The sequence below is a fragment of the Bos taurus genome, chromosome 4, assembly GCF_002263795.3.
Source record: "Bos taurus isolate L1 Dominette 01449 registration number 42190680 breed Hereford chromosome 4, ARS-UCD2.0, whole genome shotgun sequence".
Lineage (NCBI taxonomy): Eukaryota > Metazoa > Chordata > Mammalia > Artiodactyla > Bovidae > Bos > Bos taurus.
The window spans coordinates 60,756,338-60,778,743 of record NC_037331.1 but is presented as its reverse complement, the minus strand read 5'-3'; the positions used below and the strand labels follow the sequence as shown (position 1 = coordinate 60,778,743).

General features: G+C 37.9%; 1 protein-coding gene across 10 annotated transcripts in view; it reads left to right on the top strand.

Annotated features, from left to right (window-relative positions):
• The window catches only part of ANLN (anillin, actin binding protein), a 174,811-nt gene extending 166,233 nt beyond the window's left edge, over positions 1-8,578 (top strand). For all 10 annotated transcript variants that reach the window (XM_024991075.2, XM_024991076.2, XM_015469486.3 and 7 more), the window contains 2 exons: positions 3,206-3,378; positions 6,253-8,578. In XM_024991075.2, the coding sequence (XP_024846843.1) occupies positions 3,206-3,378; positions 6,253-6,376 (297 nt within the window). In that variant the 3' untranslated portion in view covers positions 6,377-8,578. The remainder of the gene's footprint in view (positions 1-3,205; positions 3,379-6,252) is intronic.
• Positions 8,579-22,406: the final 13,828 nt, after the last annotated feature.

Genomic DNA, 22,406 nt, shown 5'->3' with positions numbered 1-22,406 from the left:
CAAAGTAATGTCTCTGCTTTTGAATATGGTATAAGCAGTGTATTATTGCAGTTGCGTATTTTGAAACATTTTACAAATAGTATCATACTGTGTATAGTGTTTTGCAACTTGCATGTTTGAATCAACATGATTTGTGAAGTTAGTGTTGGCTGGTGTGTGTAGCATGTACGTAGCTCTAGTTTGCAGAGCTTTACCCATCTTTCTCAGTACTGAAATACTCCATTATAAGAATGCATCACAATCAATTTATACACTTCTCTTATTTATGGGCACTTGATTATTTCAAATTGTTGTTGTTATAAACAGCTCTGCTATGACTTAACTATATGGACCAGTGCTCTTTCTTTATTTAAATTGGCGTATAATTGCTTTGCAGTGTTGTGTTAGTCTCTGCTGTACAATAAAGTGAATTGGCTACATGTATACTTATCACCCCTCCCTCTTGGACCTCCCTTCCACCCCTAACCCCCATCCCACCCATCTGGGTCATCACAGGGCACCAAGCTGGATCAGAGCTCTTTTCTCGATTTTGTGTCTAGTAGCAGAATCTCTGGTTTGTAGGGTTTTATACGTCTTCAGTTTAGCTAGATTTTGTCTGGTGAATCTTGAAATTGGTTGTATAACGTTCTGTTCCCACCAGGAGTTGTCAGTGTTCCACATCCCAGCAACATTTGTTGTTTCAGCCTTTTAAACTCTGATTGTGATAGGTGTAAAATGTTATTTTACTGTGTTTTTATTTTAATTTTCCTTGACTGAGCATTGAGCAAGCATCTTTTCTTATGTATTTTGGCCACTTGTTTTTCTAGTCTTTTGCTTGGCATATGCTTTAATTTATCCTTATAGTATCTTTTCATAAACAGAATTTTTAATGCTAAGATAAATCTGTCAGTTTATTATTTTATTGTTTGCTTTTTTGTGTCTTAGTTAAGAAAACCATCTCTATAGTCATAAAGAATATACTTCCTTATGACTTCTAAAAATTATAAAGATTTATGTTTAACATTTAATTTACCTGGAATTGATCTCCCCCACCCCCCAATCTGGAAACCCCATTGTGCCAGCATCATGGGATGATCCATTCTTTCCCCACTCATCCACATGCTGTTTCTGGCATGTATCAAGGTATCGTTTTATATGTGGGTCTATATTTAGGCTTTCTATTCTGTTTTCTTTGGTCTGTATCTCTCATTCTCAATTACCATAGCTGTAAAATAAATCTTTAAGCCTGGTAAGATAACTCTCCTAAGTTGTGTTTTTATTCAATAGTGTATTTATTCTTTTACTTAAACACACACACACATACACACAGAAATAGATGTACCTATATATTTAACTTTTTATAATTGAAATGTACCCAGAAAAAGAGAAATTAGTAAGAGAGAAATACCTTATTAATTTCCTTGTTTCATTTATCCTCCACAGCACACTTTTGTTCTCATTGGTTTGCTAAGGTATTTTAAAGCAAATATCACATTTCATATTATATCATATAATCTGTGAGTCAAGGTTGCCAGTTCCTAGCATTGGTAGATATGCTAGGAACCCAAGGAAGCCAGGTTTCAGGCTAGCCTACCATTCTGCACTCTTACTCATTGATTTTGGCCTATGAAGGTTTCTTTTGCTGTCTTGCAAGTTCAGTTATCTAGCATTTGGGGGGTTTTCAGAGGACTCTCAGACTACTTAGTTTTCCATACTTGCTGGAAACATAATGTTATTATTTGTTTTAAATAGTCCCCTACTACTGTCATTTAATTTGTTTCAATCTTTTCAGCGTTATGAAAAAACAGCAATTACACCTATATAAGAGTTCCCTGATGGCTCAGTGGTAAAGAATTTGCCTGCCAGTGCAGGAGACAGGAAGATCCCTTGGAGAAGGAAATGGCAACTCCAGTATTCTTGCCTAGGAAATCCCATGGACAGAGGAGCCTTGGCAGGCTATAGACCATGGGGTCACAGAAGAGTCAGACATGACTTAGCGACTAAACAACAGCAGTACCTATATAAACATCTTCTTGTACCTATATATTTACTTAGGATAAATTTCTTTTAGGTGAAGTTGTATGGTCTGGATATGTTCATTTAGAATGTTTTTTGATCACTGTTATTAAATTATCTACCAGTAATAGATCATTTTATGCTTTCACTAGCAGTGTATAAGAATTTGTTACCCCCAACCAATCAATATTGGTTATTACTATTCTTTTCAGACTTGGTCAATCTAATGTTTTAAAATGATATATTTCATTCTAATTTTTTTTTTTTTAATTACTAATACATTTGACACTTTGATTGGCAGTTTCTAAATTGTTTGGGCCCAGGACTTCCCTGGTTAAGAATCTGCCTGCCAATGTAGGGGACATGGGCTCAATCCTTGGTCTGGGATGACTGCATATGCTGTAGGCAACTAAGCCCATGTGCCTCAGTTACTGAGCCCACATGTTGCAGCTACTGAAGCCCCTGTGCCTAGAGCTTGTGCTCTGCAGCAAGAGAAACCACTGCAATGAGAAGCTCAGGCACCACAATGAGAGAGCAGTCCCTGCTCGCTGCAATTAGAGAAAGCCCGTGCATAGGAACCAAAACCCAGTACAGCCAAAAATAAATTTAAATAAATAAATAAATACATTGTTTGGGCCCATGCTTGTCCCTTTTCCCATTTTTCAGCACCATTTAGTCTTGCAATTTTTTTTTTTTTTTTTTTATTCTCATACTGTAGGAATGACATGGCTTCTAAAAATCCAAGGCAGTACTTTGGCCTGATCTTTTAGAGATACGTAAAAAATATTTACAGATGAAATACTATGTCTAGGTTTCTATTTGTAGAAAGGGAAGAAGTAAGAGGGTTTGAGACAAAAAGGGTTGAATGTTTGTTTCTATTTGTTAGAACTGATTAATGGGTACATGGAAACTTCTTATGCTGTTCTTTTTACTTTGTATCTATTTTAAGTTTTCCATAACAAATGGTTTGTTTTTTAAGCTGGCTAAGATGAACAGTTGACATTTTTGGTTTCTATTTTTATATCCAGGAAGAAATAATCATAAATATTAAATATGTTTCTCTAAATACAGTGTAATTAAGTTTTAACTTCTAAATTAATGGTTTTCTTATTTTAAGTTGGTATCAAGTTGAATACTGCTCAGTGCTTGCTGACTTAAATGGTCTTATTTATTTTCTACTAATCATATTTTTTAAAAATTTGTTTTAAAGAATCCCATAGGAAGATTAAATTTGGCCAATTGTACCAGTCGGCAGATAGAACCAGTCAACAGAGAATTTTGTGCAAGACGCAACACTTTAGAATTAATTACTGTTCGACCACAAAGAGAAGATGACCGAGAGACGCTGGTCAGCCAATGCAGGGACACACTCTGTGTAACCAAGTATGTATTGGGTTATAAATGTTTCTATCAACTAAGTAATTGATTGCCCACTATGTCCTTAACACTGTGAGAAATATCAGAGACTGTCTTTGTCTTTGAAGAGCGTATGCTTTAAGAATGAGAAGACAAAACACATACACAACAGTAAGAGAGGAATGTAATAACAAAATTAATATAGCTAAGAAAAACACAGCATTCAACTTATGTCTTAGTTTATCATGTTTTCCAGCATACTTACAGTTTAGCCATTTTCGGGGCAGTTAGCTAATATTCTTTGTGTTAAGTTTGAAGATTTCATGTGTAATTGGTAAGTCAAGTATTATTTAAAGAGATTTGACACATCCCTGCCTGTCCCTTCCCAAAGTACCAAAGTACCTTCCCAAAGTACTTCACTCTACTCTGAAAATTTCTGGTTGGTGATGGATAGAATAAACTACTGGGAGTGTCAGTTTTTGTTAACCCTAAACTTAAGTATAAGATGCAGAAACTTATTGCTAAGGGTCTAAGATTTTTTTGCCTGAATGCCCAAGAGAAGCTTGCACACCAACTTCAATGTAAAAAATTGTGATTAGGGACAAAAGTTAGAATTTGACAAAATCTCTGTTAATCAGATTGTGGCTGAATATTTCAGATAGGGAGATGGGTAGAATGGCTCCATGAGTTTCTGATGTGGAAATGTCAGATAGCTTAGGCAAGAGACACTCTATTAAAATAGAACAAAGTTGCCCCAATACCGCCATTTTGTTTTAAAACAGAGAGAAAGGGGACCCGTTCCATGGGAATTCTTGATGTCTAGATTGCTTTTAGATTAATTTAGTTCATTCAGCTCATCCACTCCTTTCCTTTGGGGGTCTTCTGTGCAGCAGTGACCTCATTCAGGACAGGAGAGGCAAATTGGATTTATAGTCACTTTCTTTAGTAGCTATCCTGTCTGTGGCCATAGTCAATAAGGGAACCAAACAAAATTCAGTCACCAAGTACTTCCTGACCACCATGGCCCTTATAAATATTACTCACATTTTTCATAAAATCTTTTACTTGTTACATAAACCTTCCCAGATTTCTCCTTCGACCTTCTCCTATGGTGGAAATAGTTATATCACATATTGTTCTAATTATGCTGTATTTCACTTGCATGTAATTTTTCTCATTATAACATTATCATAATTTGAGTGGACCAAGCATTTGAGAGAGGCCCATTCTGAATTCAGTCTTGACTGACTGAGTCTTTTAGCTTTGCTTTGTGGCTTCTTAAAACTTATTTCACTTTTTGATCATACCTTTTGCAGAGTATATACATTTTACAGTTATACATTCTCCTTTGCCTTATTTATCTGTTTCTCCCCAGGGCCTTTCTGACCTGTGCCTTTTATCTAAATTTAATGTATCACATTTTTATTTCTACAAACCAACCTTGCTGTATTTCCCTCCAATGCAAAGTATTTATCATCTGATCAGTAGTGCCTACTTTGAAATATAGATTAAACATTTGAACTAGAAATGCTTCATCACATGGCAAAGCAGTATTGTGCAGTTGAACCCTGAGAGGTCAACAGACCTAGATTTAAATCCCGACTCAGTGACTGACTGATGTAGGTTTAAATCCCAACTCAGTGACTTACCAAATGTGACTATGGCAAGGTATTTAACTTTGCTGGCTCTCTGAAATCTCCTGTGTCATAAGTGAAGAATAAACTCCACAGAGTGACAATAAAGGTTAATGAGTAGATCTACTTAGCGTGTTGTCATACACACGGAATGAGCTCAACAAATGGTCGCTATCTTTATTGTAAATGTGTTCCCTCCATTTACTAATAGATGATCAACTCAGGGCTTAATCATGCTTATACCATTACTAGTACCAATGTGGAGAAATTATAAAGATGTAGAAGTATAATACAACAACTTTCTAACATCTGGCTGTAGTCTAGAAGAATGGTCTGGCTTGTGACTTAGGGAATTTCCCTCTCCCCTACCTTCACCTGCCCTGTCAGCTGTTCAACTTTTAACTGAATATGGATGTAAAGAAGAGATTCCTGGTGTGAACAGAGAGACTAGGGTAGACAAAATCTTAGGATCTTTAGATCACTTATTGTAAATACTGTACTCTACTAACACAGTGGGGCAAAAAAAAAAAAAAAAGGAGACTATAAAATAGTATTATCTGTAAGGCCAGGTGAAAGTCCGTGAGTCTGTGGAGCTCCTGGGGAGCCTGAGTCAGGGATCTAGAGGGTTGGTCCCCATATTCAAATCTGTGGTGTGCTTGTTCTTCTAAGAGGTGACCCACCCACCCTCAGTGACTGTCTTGGCACCAGCAAATTGTCCAGTCATATCACCTGTGCAAGATTAGTTACTGTCTTTGATGTGAAGTTCCATCATTTTCTAAATGTGATTGGTGTGAGTTATGGCTCAGCTAACCAATCTGCAAGATGATTTTCTTTTATTGTAATTGGAGAAGCACTTTACTATGGATTCCTGATTTGGCATCCATTAAAAGAGGGCAAGGAGAAGGCAATGGCACTCCACTCCAGTACTTTTGCCTGGAAAATCCCATGGACGGAGGAGCCTGGTGGGCTACAGTCCATGGGGTCTCGAAGAGTCAGACATGACTGAACGACTTCACTTTCACTTCTCATTTTCATGCACTGGAGAAGGAAATGGCAACCCATTCCAGTATTCTTGCCTGGAGAATCCCAGGGATAGGGGAGCCTGGTGGGCTGCCGTTTATGGGGTCGCACAGAGTTGGACATGAGTGAAGTGAATAAAGAGTTACTCCTTTTACTGTTTAGGCTCCCCTCACTTTACCCCACAGTAAGAGTACTTGGAGGTATGGAATAGGGGAAAGGATCCTGATCTTTTTGTTTGTTCCTGTAGGAACTGGCTATCTGCAGATACCAAGGAAGAACGGGATCTCTGGATGCAAAAACTCAATCAAGTTCTCGTTGATATTCGCCTCTGGCAGCCTGATGCTTGCTATAAACCTATTGGAAAGCCTTAAACTGTGGGACATTTCCATGTCATATAGAGGTTTTCTGACGTATGTCATAAATGTATCTTAAGAGCATCAGATTTGCTGGTTGCATTTTATGCTTTAAATACAAAAGGATATGTGCCAATATTCATTCACTACATATTATGCAGTATTTATATTTTTTGTATGTAAAACTTCACCGGATTTCAGTTCTGTTATTCATAAATGATTAGTAGAAAAAAATTTATTATAGTTGATTTTGCTGAATTTTAATTTAAAAGCCTCATTTTCCTAGATATCTGATTATTCTATTATTCATGATAAAACATTTGTTTTAAAGTAAGGAATTTTGAATTGTCTCCTTAGAGCTGTGGGTCTCAAAGTAGAAAGATCTTCCATGATTGGAGACAGAAACCTCCGACTTGACCATTCTTTCTCTAGCCTGAGTACTTTTTTCTGAAGATTGTGGTCATTTACTGATCATGATATATCTTGTTTCTAGAGCACTGAAAAAAATTCTAAGGGACTTTGCAGAAACATTTTTAGTAATGGAGGTAAGAACCTTTTAAAAATAGCAAATGCATATTAGTTTGAAGCTTATGGCTGCCATCAAATAAGACATGTGGACATGGGGGATATTGTGTGAGATTTGGGGGTTAAATGTTTTATTTAGAAGACTTAATCACATGGTTTATATTTACTCACTTACTATAGATGCTGTGTGATGCACATTTCCATGGAATACAGGCTTTTAAAAATAACTATTTTTGCTATATAGCTTACAGGCTCCTCAAATATACCTGGCAAATTACTTCTTTCTGCTCCTGTAATAAGAATAAATGTAAATTTGAAGACTCTTTATGTAAGAAAAGTAACCCTCACCAAGCTGCTATGGACTAATACTTTGCTTGCCTAAATCCGTGTCTTTTTTTTTTCACATCCATATATGACGGTGTCTAGAAACCCATTATGAAAATCACTTGAAAAACTGTTAAGTCATATATTACCTTTAAAAGCCTAATGCCTTTTTTTTTCAATTATAAAAGATTATAAATGTAAACCACAGGCTCACCTTTAAGTACACTTTCAATTTCTTTGAATTGTTAGTTATTGATGGCCTCACTTATAAACACTAAATTCTGTCACCTCCTGTCATTTTATTTTGTATTCATTCAAATGTGTTTTTTCTTGTGTATATTATAAAACTATATTTTATTATCTCCTACGTAAATAAATACTTGCAAATGACTTAAGGAATTAGCTGTTTAAGAAATACTATTAAATTGTGCTGTACAACTGCTCTGCATTCTAGGCTGTGGACTCCCTCAGGGAGTTGTACTGACTTCGTGAGGATATTTCACCATCTTTTTACCTCTAGCCCAGAGCTTAGCTCATTGTGTGTTCTTAGAGTCCCTGTTGAGTGAGGAGGTGGGTGAAGGATCCATTTCTGAGTCAGTTTGATGGTACTTGGACGCACATCTGAGGAGACAGAGGATGATTCCCAAGTGCTTAGCAGAGACTGAGTAGATAAGTAACATCACCAGCCAAAATAGGATATAGATTTGGTGGGATTGGTGACAGGTTCCCTTTTATTTATTTGTAGGTTTGTGTTATTTTTGAATAAGTGTTATACGTCATTATTCAAAAATTCAAAAGACAGAGAAGTTAAGTGAAAAGTATGTCTTTTCCTCTTGTCACAACCACTTTTGCCTGTTTTGCAGTGTCCTCCTAGAGAGAGTCTGTGCATATTATTGATTCATCATCATATTTCTTTTCTTTTGTTCATTAAAAATATTCCATCCCAACCTAGAGATTGTCATACTGAATGAAGTGAGTCAGACAGAGACAGAGAAATATGGCAAGACATCCCTTGTATGTGGAATCTACAAAGAAATGATACAAATGAACTTACTTACAAAACAGAAACGGACTCACAGACCTTGAGAACGAATTTATGGTTGCTGGGGTACAGGATGAGAGGAAGGGATAGTCAGGAAGTTTGGAATGGACATGAACACACTGCTATATTTAAAATGGATAACCAACAAGAACCTTCTGTATAGCACAGGGAACTCTGCTCAATGTTATGTGGCAGCCTGTATAGAAGGGAAGTTTGGGAGGGAATGGATACTTGTGTATGTACGGCTGAGTTCCTTCGCTGTTCACCTGAAACTATCACAACACTGTTAATCAGCTATACCCCATTACAAAATAAAAAGTTAAAAAATATTCCATCTGTACTGTTTAAGAAAAAAGCCCAAGAGTATTCCTTAGCAGGCATTATATTTTAGTATATGTTAAAGGGGTATATAAACCTCAGTTTTAGAAGAAATTTAAGGTGATTATGGAACATATGTTAGAAGTATGTCAAACAGTAGAAAATACTGCTCTGAAAATTTCAGTGTCGTCTGCCTGGGGTGCGGGGGCAGATGTTGAAACATTAGAGTCAATACAGGGGTATGATGTGGAAAGAGAAGCCAGGACAAAAGGAACATGATCTTTAGGGAAGAGTGAAAAATGAGTGACTAACAGTTATCTTCCATGAAAGAAATACAAGGGCGATGTCTGCGGAGACCAAAGGAGGATCTTATGATCTGACCACAAAATCAAAAAGTGGGTTAAAGAAAACAGGTGAAATTTGGAGTGGTCAGTTCGATAAAAAGGTTCAGCTGAAAAATCAAGTTACAGCAAAATCCACAGAGGAAAAGATTGACAGATTTGATTGCATAAAAAATTTCCTTCCTGACAAATTTAAACAAAGTCTAAGCAAAGTTGGATTATAAGCTTCAGACTAGGAGAAAATATTCACAACATATTTGATAATCCAAGAAGTAATATACAAAATATATAAAGAGCTTCTTTGATTGGCTATCATCATTTGAACATTTACTATGTACCAGGAGATATTATTGGTGTTTCACATACATTATCTCATATAATCTTCATGTGACTGTATGAAATAAGCATTGAATGAGGAAACTAAAACTTAGGTAAGGCAAGTGGCAAGCCAAGATTTGAACCCAGAATCCACGTACTTTATTATTACACTGTGATGTTTCTCAAGTTAATAAGAAAAAATTTATCCTAAAAAGGAGTCAAATATCACTAGTAGAAAATGCACACACACACACACACAAATCCAAAGAACCAACAAAATATAAAAATGATACTAATAAGCAAAAACACAAATTTAAATGGCAGTGGGTTATTGGCCCTCAGATTGTTGGAACTAGTCAGTGTTGCTAAGAAACCTGTACTCTTGGTGAGAATGGAAACTGCTACAACCTTTTTGGATGACAGCTTGGCATCCTCCAGTAATCTCTATGCTAACACAAAGGATCAGTACGTCAGATCATACTTACATGCGTCAGAGATCTTATCCATATAGAGCTTTACTCATAATTTCGAGAACACAAGTGATCAAGGCCCTGGCTAAAGCAAGAAATCTGAAAAACCCTGCATACCTCCTGGACCTTTCATTCCTTCTTTGAACAAGTAATAGATAAGATCGCTCATGAGATTTGTGAGACATCAAGCACAGCAGGAGCCTAGAGGCAAGGCAACATGTCCATTTGGTGCCCTATATAGTTATATAGCTGGTGTGACTCTCAGGAGTCTTGCCTCATGAATCCATAAATTCTATTTACCATAAGCATTCTTAACCAGCCACATCCTACTAAGAGCATTCCATAGATAAGAGATCTAGCAAATATCATTAGTCTTATCAGCCAGGAGGTCATTTTCAGCACATTTGCAAAAAATTTATGTGTCACCTGCCTTCTTTCTTTCCCAGAACCCCAGATACTTTAACTCCTTCCTCCCCACTCTCTTCAGATGAACTTTCAGGTGAGCAAAGACACATAAAAGGATGATCCTTACTATACTGTTTTTAAAGAGGAAAAATAGAGATAAAAAGGGAAGAAAATTGGAAATAGCAGGAAATCATGGCACACTCTTTCTACAAGAAGAAAAGGAAACCATGTATATGTATATTGATATAACTTTTCAGAACAACTTATGGGCGAAAAGGATATGCCCTGCAACATGAAACTGTATATGGAACATACAAATACACAAATACCCAGATGAAAGTGGGGAAGGAACCGCACCAAATTTTATATGGAAAGTGCAATGGAAAGAGGTTGGGAGTAGTTAGTGCAGGATGGAGAAATGCTTTGACTTTTGACTCTTTCTAGAATATTTGATTTATTTACAATGAAAATATTTTCATTTTGCTCATGTTCATGCACTTGTAAACACTTTAAAATTTAAACTCAGAATGAAACTTTGAGTGGAGGACTGAGTAAAGACTACAGGGTATTGGATTGAGAAGGGAAAGGTACAATGAGACAGTAGTTTGGTGGGGAAATGTTGAGGAAGGGTATTTGTTACTACACTGATGGGGAGGAGTCAAAGGTGAGGGAAGACCTGAGGATAGTGGGAAAAAGGAATCCAAGAGATGGAGGAGGATGAATTTGTGAAGCAGTTTGAAGGGTGACAACCTAGAAGACAAATGGAGTTTAGACCCCATCCCAGCAGTCAGCGTGTTCATGGGAACTTTGTGACCAAGTAATGAAGAATTGGGGCACCCAAACTACACAGTCATGTAGGACTGGACATGACTGGAGTGATCTGTAGGCTTTGCTTCTCTTTCATGAAATATACTGGCTACTGAGAGCCACATGAAGGCTGAGGCAACTGCAGTGTGGAAAATTCCACAACTGTTTGAACATGAAGCTGGAGCAAGACTAACTATAGCAGAGTCTCTAAACCCTAACAGTTTATATCATAGAAAGAGACTGAACCCTAAAAGCATGTATGCCCCTCTCCCATTTTCAGGAACCACCAGCAGGCCCTGCCACTACTTCTAACTCCTTCATTTTTTCTTTTTTTTTTTCCATAGGCTTTACAAAGATGTCTGTTTCACGGAATTTAAGCTGCTCATTTTGTCAGATGAAAAATTAGAGGTGAACAATAGCTTACATTTCTAAAACAGACAATCAGTTCTATTCCCCTAGTTCCATAAAAACAATGTAAATACGAGCAATTTATACATCTTGGTAGGGAATTCACATAATGCTGGTGAATTCCATGACCCTTAGGCTTCTTCTCCTCTCCAGTTACTCTGATCTGTTTTAATCACTGGCCACAGGAGTGGAGTGGCGTTGGGAGTCTATGGTTATTTGGTATGGTCATTTGTTTTATTGCTTGCCCTTTCAGTTCACTCCCATTTCTCCAAACATAGAATCAAAGTTTGAGATTTAAGCCCTTAAACCTGTAGGAATCCCTGTCGGCTTTTTGCATAGGCATTACTCAGGTTCTGAATGGGAGTGAGTCTGGTGTGGAAGGTGCCCAAAGCCAACTATTCCCATAGAGACAGCAACCCAGAAGCGCTGGTCCTGCCCTCGCAAGGAATCACCTAGCGCTGCTGTCGCCATCTCGCTCAGCTGTGTCCACAGGTCCATGGAATTAGATCCCAGAAAGGCAGTTCCAACCTTAAATTGCTAAAACCTTTTGGCAATGGGCTAATTGCTTTTAAAACGGGGAGAAAATAACAGATCCACTTTAAAGATCTTGCAAGTGGAGAATCTGTCCACAAAGATTCCTATAAAAGTTAACTGGAAAAACTGATGGACATAGGTTACTAAGGACTAACTAGGAAAATGTCAGTAATCAGATCTCAGTAAAACCAGGACTATCAGTTTATAGTTCCCTTAGTTTTCGGATTGTCACAAGTGTAGTTAATCAAACCAAAAAACTAAAATAAAAAATAAATGTGGGAGCCATAGTGATAAATGCAACCTCATGCATGGTCACGGAGTGGATTGGTTACAGTGGGGTTCCCTGGTGTGGAGCAAGTGCCCTGCAGGATACTGGCCTGAGGAGGGCAGCAGTCAGTGATGCTGAAGCCAACAGGAAGACATTTCTTCTCCATTGCCTGCTCCTGACTGTTCCAAGAGGGAGTCTCAGTTTGGGTCTGTGTGCTTGGATTTCTATTCTTAACTAATGTCCCCAACAGAATCAGGGGCCTCAGGTCACACACCCTTTATCTGGTAAACTGGCTCAGTCCCTCCCTGGGTTGTATTATTATTGTATTATATACTGTATTAATACAATATAATACAATACAATATATTTTATTATATATTTCACAGTTGCCTCTCATTTACAGCAACTGCTAGTAGCTTTGCTTTTTTAGAGCTAACTCCTTTTTTGTTGAAAGCAGAAATAGAAGAGCCACCTGAGTTGCAGAAAAGCCGCAGAAAGGATTTGTTATTTTGCCTTGAGAGTCCAGGAAAATGGCTATTTGAATTGTCCCTTTTCTTTTCGATTTGGGAAGTTTTTACACACCAGGAAAATGACATAGACTCTACTGACACAGTAAGTGTGTCTTGTTAAAGCTGTTCAAGCGTTGAAGTCTCAGCTCCCTAGCAGGCCTTTGCAGGGGTGGTGGTGGGACCATGCTTTTTCTGTGGTGTTTGGCTAGGATAGGGTGATTGTTGTCTAAAAGTTTTCTGTCTTGCTAGACTGTCTCTTTTCTGGTCCTTCAGCTAGAGAGAGAACTGGTTTTTCTTGGGCTTTTCTTGCTGCCATTGGCCTCTCTGGGTTGCCAGCTTCTCCAGCACCCAGTCCAGAATATATCACATAAAAGTCCAGAGAACTCACCATCATGTTGTTCTTTGGGTCTTGAGTTCTCTACGTGGGCTACCCATTTTTTTTCACCTCTCAGAGCCTTCTGGTGTTTTTTTTTTTTACATACAATGCCCAGGGCTTTGACTTTACTTAAAGGATGAAATAGGAAGAAATGTATCTACTCCATCTTGGTTCCACTGAGAGTTTTAGCAGTCTGTAATTTCCAGAGTTCTCAGGCACTTTGAGTGGGCTTTAATTATGTTAATTTAAACAATCCTTTCTATTATGGAATAACTTTTTTCTTTGATTAATTCTATTAAGAAGTGTCCCAAAAAACTGATGACATTTTTAAATCGCTTAGGCAATTTTGATAGATTCAAGTGAGTTTGAATATCTTTCCATGTGTTCGTTAGTCCTATGCATTGCTTCATTTGTGAATTCCGTATTTGCACTGTTTGCCCACATTTCAGTTATCCTTATTATTTGATTTGTAAATTTATATGTTAGGGAGATTAATGTTTGTTTATAGGTAGCTGGATCTACACTCGGTTCCTTTACTAGCTGAGCATTCTTCAGCTACAAATTGAATATTCTAGTACCTACAACATAATCTATTGGGAGCATTAAATAAGACAATAGATATTAAGGCCTCAGACCAGTAAAAAGGCAGAGTAAATTCCTAATAAGTGACAGTGATTGTTTATTGTGGAATTAGCTGCCCAAGAAGGTCTAGACAGAGGCAGATATAAATCTGATCAGGCTAGCTACCTTCCCAACACCAAGATTTCTGTTCTTGTCAGAACAGAACTTAGAAGTTGCTGGGGATTTAAAGATGTCTAGAAATTCTCTTGGCAACAAATAACGTTTTACGGCATTTATTGAAGTTTTGTCATAAAGAAAATAACAGTAATGATACAGTTTTAGAATTGCCTCCACTCAATATAACATCTTTTTCTTGTTTTTTTTAAGACTTCCTTGAGAAGTTAAAACAACTTTTACTTCTATAAAAGTGGAAAATGGACTTAATCTGCTTTCTTCCACAAGTTAGATTTTCATGTGAGTGAAGTCATTTAAAAAATATATACTTCACAAGATTCAGAGATTTAGGTGTAGTAAATGAGGTTTAACAAAGCAGGAGACTCCAGACTGGTAAGATGAAAACTTAGATGGCATAGTAATCTTATGGGATTACTTAGATGTTCCACATTACCTATTATTTTGCTCAGTTCTTGGAAGTGTTATGAGCCCCCTGGGACTGATAGGCAAGTTTAAGTTTGCTTGACTCCACCTCCCACAGTGCATTTGAAATAACATTGTAGAGAGAACATCTTCCCATCTCCTAGTTACAAATTGTTGTGGAAATTTGTAATGTAATCTTAAAATAATATGAAGCCCCTAACAATGTAGTGTAAGTCAAAGTCAATGTTAAAGCTGATGAGAAAGAGTCACCATAGCTTTAATTGTCCCAGTCAAATGAAAACATTTAGAAATATAGGAAATCTTATATAAGAAATCTTCTGAGAATAAAAACCAAAGGAAAAACAAACTGGTCAAATAATTTATCTACTTTTTGGCTAGTCTGTTGAGAAAGGAATAGAGTAATGGAAGAAAACACCTTGGCACAGAACAGCAAGTTAGGAAAGAAAAGAAAGAAACTTAAGTGTAAACTACTTTTGTATAACCTAATTCTGTTCTACTCAGTTGCTTTAGTCATGTCCAACTCTTTGCAACCCCATGGACTGTAGCCCACCAGGTTCCTCTGTCCATGGGATTCGCCAGGCAAGAATATTGGAATGGGTTGCCATTCCCTCCTTTAGCAGATCTTCCCAACCCAGGATCAAACCCACTGTCTCCTTTATCTCCTGCATTGGATGTGGACTCTTTACCACTGAGCCACTGGGGACTTTTTTCAAACTACTTTTTTACTCTGAGCCTCTGGCTTCCTGATTTGTAAAGTGGAAACAAAACTCTGAAGGTTTTGTGATGTAAAAATCCTTTATGAAGCTTGACCTGGGGCCTGCAGCTTCAGTCCCTTAATGGAAACTTATTGATCCTTAAGTGAGGTGATGATCACATGGAGCATGGTGTGTAATACACAGTTGGTACTCAATATATGTGTACCAAATGAATTGCATTAAACCAATTAAAATTGATTGCTAATTTTTAAAATTTATTTTTAATTGGAGGATAATTTGCTTTACAATATTGTGTTGGTTTCTGCCATACATCAACATGAGTCAGCCGTAGGAATACATTTGTCCCCTCCCTCTTGAAGCTCCCTCCCACCTGTCACCCCTTTAGGTTGTCACAGAGCAACAGATTTGAGCTCCCTGTGTCACAGCAAATTCCCACTGGCTGTCTATTTTACATAAGGTGATGTTTATGTTTCAAAGCTACTACTCTCTCAATTCATCCCACCCTCCCCTCCCCCTACTGTGTCCCCAAGTCTGTTCTATGTCAGTGTCTCCCTTGCTGCCCTGTGAATCGGTCCATCAGTACCTCTTTCTAGATTCCGTATATACGCATTAATATACAATATTTGTTTTTCTCTTTCTGACTTACTTCACTCTGTATAATAGGCTCTAGGTTCATCCACCTCACTAGAACTGACTCAAATGTGTTTCTTTTTATGGCCGAGTAATATTCCACTGTATATATGTACCACAACCTCTTTATCCATTCCTATATGGTCTGGCATAAATCACACTTACATAATTCTCCTATAAAATTAGCAGGTAACATTAGGAGATCTAAGGGTGTTCACACAGAATTCTAGCATGCAAAGTTTAAAAAATGTATTTTAGCAGTGGCCCAGAGTTTCTTTGGGGTAGCAAATGTCCTTGTTTTGGAAAATGCCTTGAAAGGTATGACAGAGACTGTAGTTATCCCCTCTTTATGTAGTGATAGAGCTCAAATAATGGCATGTAGCTGCTCAGAATAAAGACTGCATTTCCCAGGTGCCTCTGAAGGTTATAGTGGCCATGAGACTGAGTTCTGGCCAATGCGATGTAAGTATAATGTTTGTTGCAGCTTTGGGGAATATTCTTCTGGAGACACTAGGCTTGTGTCCTTTGTACTTCAATGTTCCATCCTTCTAGCTGCCAGCATTATACAGCTTGAGAAATAAAGCCAGACCCTAGGGTGCAGAGCCACCTGGGAGCAGAAAGGTGCTCCATCTGTTTGTAACAGTGGTAACTACTGTTATGATCTGAACCTCACGTCTTGTTGAGGCTTGGAATACATTTTCTCTTTGGCCCACAGTCTTCTTTTGAGATTTTCTCTTCAAACCTGCCTTTGTCATTCCTCCTGCCCACCTGGCAGACAGTTTTCCATGGTTCTCTTGCATCTCTGCACAGCTTGTACTTCCCTTGCAAGTTAGTTCTAGACTGTCTTCCCTCAGATGTTGTATAGTAGAAATCCTTGGAAGAAAAAGTATCTGCCTCTGGAGCAAAGAACAGGTTTGTTTACAATCTTGGAAGATAGAGATTGTGTCTTTCTTGAGCACAAAAGTCAGACATACTGATCATTATAAAAGATGCAGTTTTCTTAAGTGCAGGGTTCCTCTCCTGTAATGCAACCCAGAGGATGCGCAGGTGTCATCTGGTCCTCTTTGCATTGTCCTGCAGGAACTGGGGCTTAGGTAACTGGCACAAATGCTATTACTCTGATTACTGTTACTGCTGTAAGTAATACAGTCCTTTATCCATAACCCAGGACTGTCTTCCGTCAGCACCCATGAATCTGTGGCTGGCTAACTGGTTAGATTGCAAGTAGAATAAAAATCTCAGACCATTGGTCTGTCTGAGTTTATCTGATCTGCTTTATGTTTCTAAACCCCAACCTGGGGTAAATACAGAGATGCAGGGAACAATAACAACAACAAAAAAGCAATCCAGGTTGTGAGAGGCAATGCTCATCGAGCACTGATTGAAGGACAGACATTTTTAACGCTGCCTTTGGAACATGTGCTTCTGGCTCAAGCACTTGTACTAATTGTGTTTCCATTTTTGCCATCTGCCTATTTCGATGGGCATGATGAGAAAATGCAGTGGGAAATTTACTGTTGTATACTTTGTTGTGATATTTCAAGGATATATATTACAACATTATGCAGTGTCCTTTTTAAGAGAGCCCATGGGAGAACTTTGTCTCAGGTATTAGGAAAAGCTGCATTTCTGTTGAACAGCTGTGGTATGTTTGTCCTATGGACACTATAAATCTTGTAACTGATTGTGTATCTCAGCACCTTGGAAGAATGGAGCCAAATTTGTGGTTCAGCTTTTAGAATTAATTGAGGTCAGAGAGTATGCATTTGATATACTAAGTTTACTCCAGGTTGTGTTCTTCAATCTGTCCTTCATTTATTTATTTTTATATTGTTGCAATATGCCAGGTTTTCAATTTTTATTTTCAAATTTTAAGGGCCTGGTATTTCTACAAAGTTTATTATAAGACCAGCACATCCTGTTTCCCCCCCTCTCCTCCCTCTGGCTCTTACATCCTATCTCTTCCTCTCCTGTGGTTTAAATCTTGGTTTTGGTGAAGCATCTGCGAAAGATGCTGGAAGGCACATTCCTGAGAACTAACAGGTCTGATGTCATTGGTTTACCATCATACTTCACTGATAATTAGGCCAGTTATAGAATTCTAGGCTAAAAATATTTTTCCCTTAGATTTTGAGGACTTTGGTCCATTGGCTTCTAGTTTCCAGCAGTTCAGCTGTGAAGTCCAAAGCCATTCTGATTTTAATCCCTTGATGTGACTTGTTTTTTTCTCTCTGGAAGCTTTGTTGGGTTTTCTATTTCCAGTTTTCTGAAATTTCAGGAAAGTGATGAGCCTTTGTGGACTCTTTCTCCATTCACTGTGCTGAGATTTTGTAATGTGAGAATTCATGTCTTTCAGAGCATTTTTCTTTTCTTTTAGTTTTATTTTATATTGGTGTGTGGTTGATTAACAATATTGTATTAGTTTGAGGTATACAACAAAATGATTCACTTATATATATGTATACATGTATCTGTTCTTTTTCAAATTCTTTTCCCATTTAGGTTATTACAGAATATTGAGCAGAGTTCCCTCAATAGAGGAATAAGAATACCTTTATTGAAGATGACAACCCAAAGACTTGGATTACTCTTCTAGGCTGTTGTTGCCACCACTGTGGCTGAAGCAAAAGTGAAGCACATTGTTATTGGGTTAAAAGTTAAAATAACACCCATGGCCATATCCTCCAAATCTCAGGTATCCAACACACTGGCTACCAACAATATCTAAGTATTACTCACTACCTCCACTCTTTACCTGTGGGAGCGTCTCCTTCCTGGAAAGTGTGCACACAATCTTTGCACACATGCAAGTTTTGAAAATCACTATCAAAATAAAATGATTTGAAATCATTTTATCAAAGTCAATGTAGGCATAGACCATTAGTGAAAATTCAGATATTTGCTGTAAACAATCTGTTGTTCAGATTCACTCTTCCCCTGGCCTTCAACATTTAACTTTTAAAATTTTCAAAAATATAGAAAAATTGAAAGAATGTCATAAAGAATTTTACTCATAACCCTACCAAGGAGATTCAATAGTTGTTAACATTTTGGTTTATCTCTACTTATGCATATTTAAAGCTAAATCTATATCTAAGATCTTTTTTTGTTTTTGCTCACCATTTGAGTGAGTTTGCAGACATCAGCTTTTTACTCTAGATGTTCTACATTTCCAAACTGTGTTTTACGTGGTCATGAGAGGGCCAAAGGCTCATTTCCTAAGTGCTTTTAGCTCAAGAGTGTGTGGCTTGGAGGCAGGTCTTCAGCCTTGGTATGGGTCAGGTGAAGAAAGAATACAAAGAAGCAGTGTTACAAAGTGCACTGCAAGGGGATCTGTATTTTGTTGGCCCCAAATAGGGAAATGTTTCCTTTGTTCCTAAAATAACGAAAACTTAAACTAAACCAAATCAGTTCAAAAGCATCTGAGCCTTAATGTTGACTCATATATTTCTAGAAAGATTTTGTTTAGGCAGGTGACAAACTTGTCCTGGTTTGTCCGAAACTTCCTTGGTTTTAGCATTAAAATACTAGGAGAGCTTTGTGGTGACCTAAATGGGAAGAAAATCCAAGAAAGTGCGATATATGTATATGTGCGACTAATTCATTTTGCTCTATGGAAGAAATTAACATAATATTGCAACTATACTCCAATTAAAAAAAAAAAATCCTGGGAGAGCCCTCTGTCCCAGACAAAACTGGGTGGCCAGTTACCCTACTGAAAATAATTTTCTGACTTCACCTCCCTACTAAAAAGAGTTAGCGTTTTTTTTCTTCATTTACTTAACAAACCCTTACTGAACAGCCATTGGAGTAGGCCCCGGGCTAGATCTGGCCGTGTATTGTTGACTGTGAAATGGTCTTTGCTCTGCCAGGATTTGACACTATCCACTGTATTAGTGATTCAATGGTTAAGAATCTGTCAGGGGGAGTGTGTAATTTCTCGGTTCTGTCTTGTTACAACAAAAATTTGAAGCGAGGGATGGACCAGTGTTACAGCTCCGTATTACAGCTCAGTTTTATTTAGAAAGCAAAAGAAAATACATCCTTGAGGCTTGACGGCAGGCCAACCAAAAAGATGTGAAGAGAAGAGAAGTACCCCCCCCCACCCCCCCGCACCGCCAACTCAATTTTGGCTCCTCTTTTTATTTGCTTTTTCTCCTTCCCCTGAGTCTGCCCTATGTAAACTGGGCTAGCCAGAAGGGCTGTTTGTTTTACCTGAGGCTTTCACTCCCTTCCTGGGACCTTCCTTTGTTCTATTTTCATGGGCTTTTCCCTTTTTGTCTTTTAGCCACTGCCATTCTGGACTCCTTTTTCCTATTCTAAATACCTAACAAATCCACCTGCCAATGCAGGAGATGCATGTGAGGAGCAGTTCAATCCTGGTGGGGAAGATCCCCTGGAGAAGGAAATGGCAACCCATTCCAGTATTCTTATCTAGAAAATTCCCTGGACAAAGAAGCTGGGTGGGCTACAGTCCATGGGGTTGCAAAGAGTAGAACACAACTAAGCAACTATTACTATAACACTATATTGTGTTTGCCATGGGTAAAGTCAAATCTTTGCATTTTGAAAGTGAAATTTCTTTTCTATTTTAGAGTTGCAGGTAGAAGAAAGAATGAGTATGGTTTTACAGAGAGAATAATCTGGATAGTTCAACACACTTTGTGCAATTGTAGGGGGATTTAGCTGTTTTAACTTTACATTTCCACTCATGGTTTCCTAACACAGAAAAGTTAGTGAGGAAGATAAACTTGTGGCCACAATCTCTTGTCTCCTGAAAGCCTTCAAGATATTAAGTTACTCAGTGCCCTTTGGAGTAAAAGCAGAAGGATTTTCACAACCCATCAGTCCATTTATGAAAAATAAAAGAAAAAAGCTGATGGCAGATTCCTGGCAGGTTGTGCTTATGGCTTAGAATCAGTGTCTCTGCCCCTGAAGAAGGTGCCAGTATCACAAGTGCCAGATTCTAAGCTTTATAGCCTGGTAGCTTTGAGCTTCTTTACTAAAGGGTTGAGAAATGGAATATTTCCTGCCATATCAAAGATGTCACAGTCATCTGCAATTGCGGTCCTCCAATGTGAGCTGGTGAGCCCTGAGGAAATGCAGGAAAGAAAAACATACCTACCATTGAGTAGCTATCGGACTGCAGCCACTCCCTATGTTCAGACCTGAGGAGACAGGAAGTGAAAATACAGGATACTGGCCCTAGGTAGCTGAGATGCATATCAAAGAAATTATTTCTGTGAGCCCAGACTCTTGCATCTTCCTGTAAATAGAAAAGTGTTAAATTCCTTACCTTGAATTATCTGGTTTTCTTTAATTAACAATAATCTTTTGATGTTCCTATCTGCCCTTTGTTGCAACAGCTCTTATATATCCTAGCTCCCCTCTTGCCTTCTCAGAGAAGTTTCTCAGAGCTATCTGAAATGCTGCCTCCCAGGCTGCAGTCCTCATTTGCCCCAAGTTAAAACTTGCAACTCTGGTATTGTGCATTTTTTTCAACAGGGTACTACTGAGATATGAAAATGTTGGCAGCCACCATGTCTTTTATTTTAAAATACTGAGGGCTGTCTGATCACCATAAGGCCAGGTGTTGGGTTTCTTCATGCCTGTATTTCCAGCTCCTTCCCAGCACCTGATTGGGAGGAGAATCTCACTGAAGTTGTTGTTTCAAATAGATTTGGATGAAAAAGGGGAAAAAAAAAAGAATTCAGATCATTTTACTAAATATAAAGTATAATTGACAAAACATAAGGCACAAACATTTTAAAGGATAGCCTGTTTGTGAACTGGAGATATTGTAGGGAGTAGAGTAGATGATGTTAATGGTGAATTCACCTTCTGTTCCATTTGATTAGGTTCTGTCTTCCCAGGTGGCACTAGTGGTAAAGAATCACTGGGTTGAGAAGATACCCTGGAGGAAGTCATGGTAACCCACTCTAGTATTCTTGTCTGGAGAATCCCATGGACAGAGTAGCCTGACGGGCTACAGTCCATGAGGTTGCAAAGAGAAGGACATGACTGAAGTGACTTAGCGCACACACACACTATTGAAAATACTTAAGATACAAAGGTTACTGTTTTCTTGTTTAACTAAACAAACAAAACTCCCAAGCAAAAATTTGAAGAGTCTAAAGATGCCCATTTTTACCTGCATAGGGCTACTGTGCATCCTACTTCTGAGGATGAAAGGCCAATTCTGTGATTCAGTTCTCAAATGCAAAACCTTTGAGGAATCCTATTATCAGCTCCCCTTCATGGAAACCAGCAGTCTTTGTTACAAAAGCTTAAAAGCTATCAGTAAACTCTCACTTGGAAACAAAGATATTCAATCACTAAGACTGTTCCATAACCTTGTTTGACTCTCAGAGCTATTATTATTCCTTGTAGACAAGGCAAGACTATTATTCCCACTTAACAGATGAGGAAGTTGCGTCTCAAGGAGCTTATGTGATTTGCTGAAGATCATGCAGCTAGTAAGTGATAGAATCTAAGTGTTCTAGTTCCAAATTAGTGGTCATTCCATCAAGTTTCTCCTATTTACACTGGAGACATGACTGATAATCTATAATTTTCAAGAAGAAAATATGATTCATATAAATATAAAATGAACATATGTCAGTAATTTTCTGTAACTCACTAATTCATGGGGAAACTGGTAAGACACTAAAACCAGATGAAAGAGCACTCAGGAACAAGATATTTAGAGATATTTGGAAAGACTGCTGGGTTAGATACAAAACTGGTTAATATCCAGCAGGACAATAAGTTATTCCCTTTGATGTTATCTGTTCTAATAAACATAAACTATTTACATCTCCACTGAACAAAATCCTAGAAACTAAACTTTGTTCCCAAAGATTTGTGAAATAGCCTAA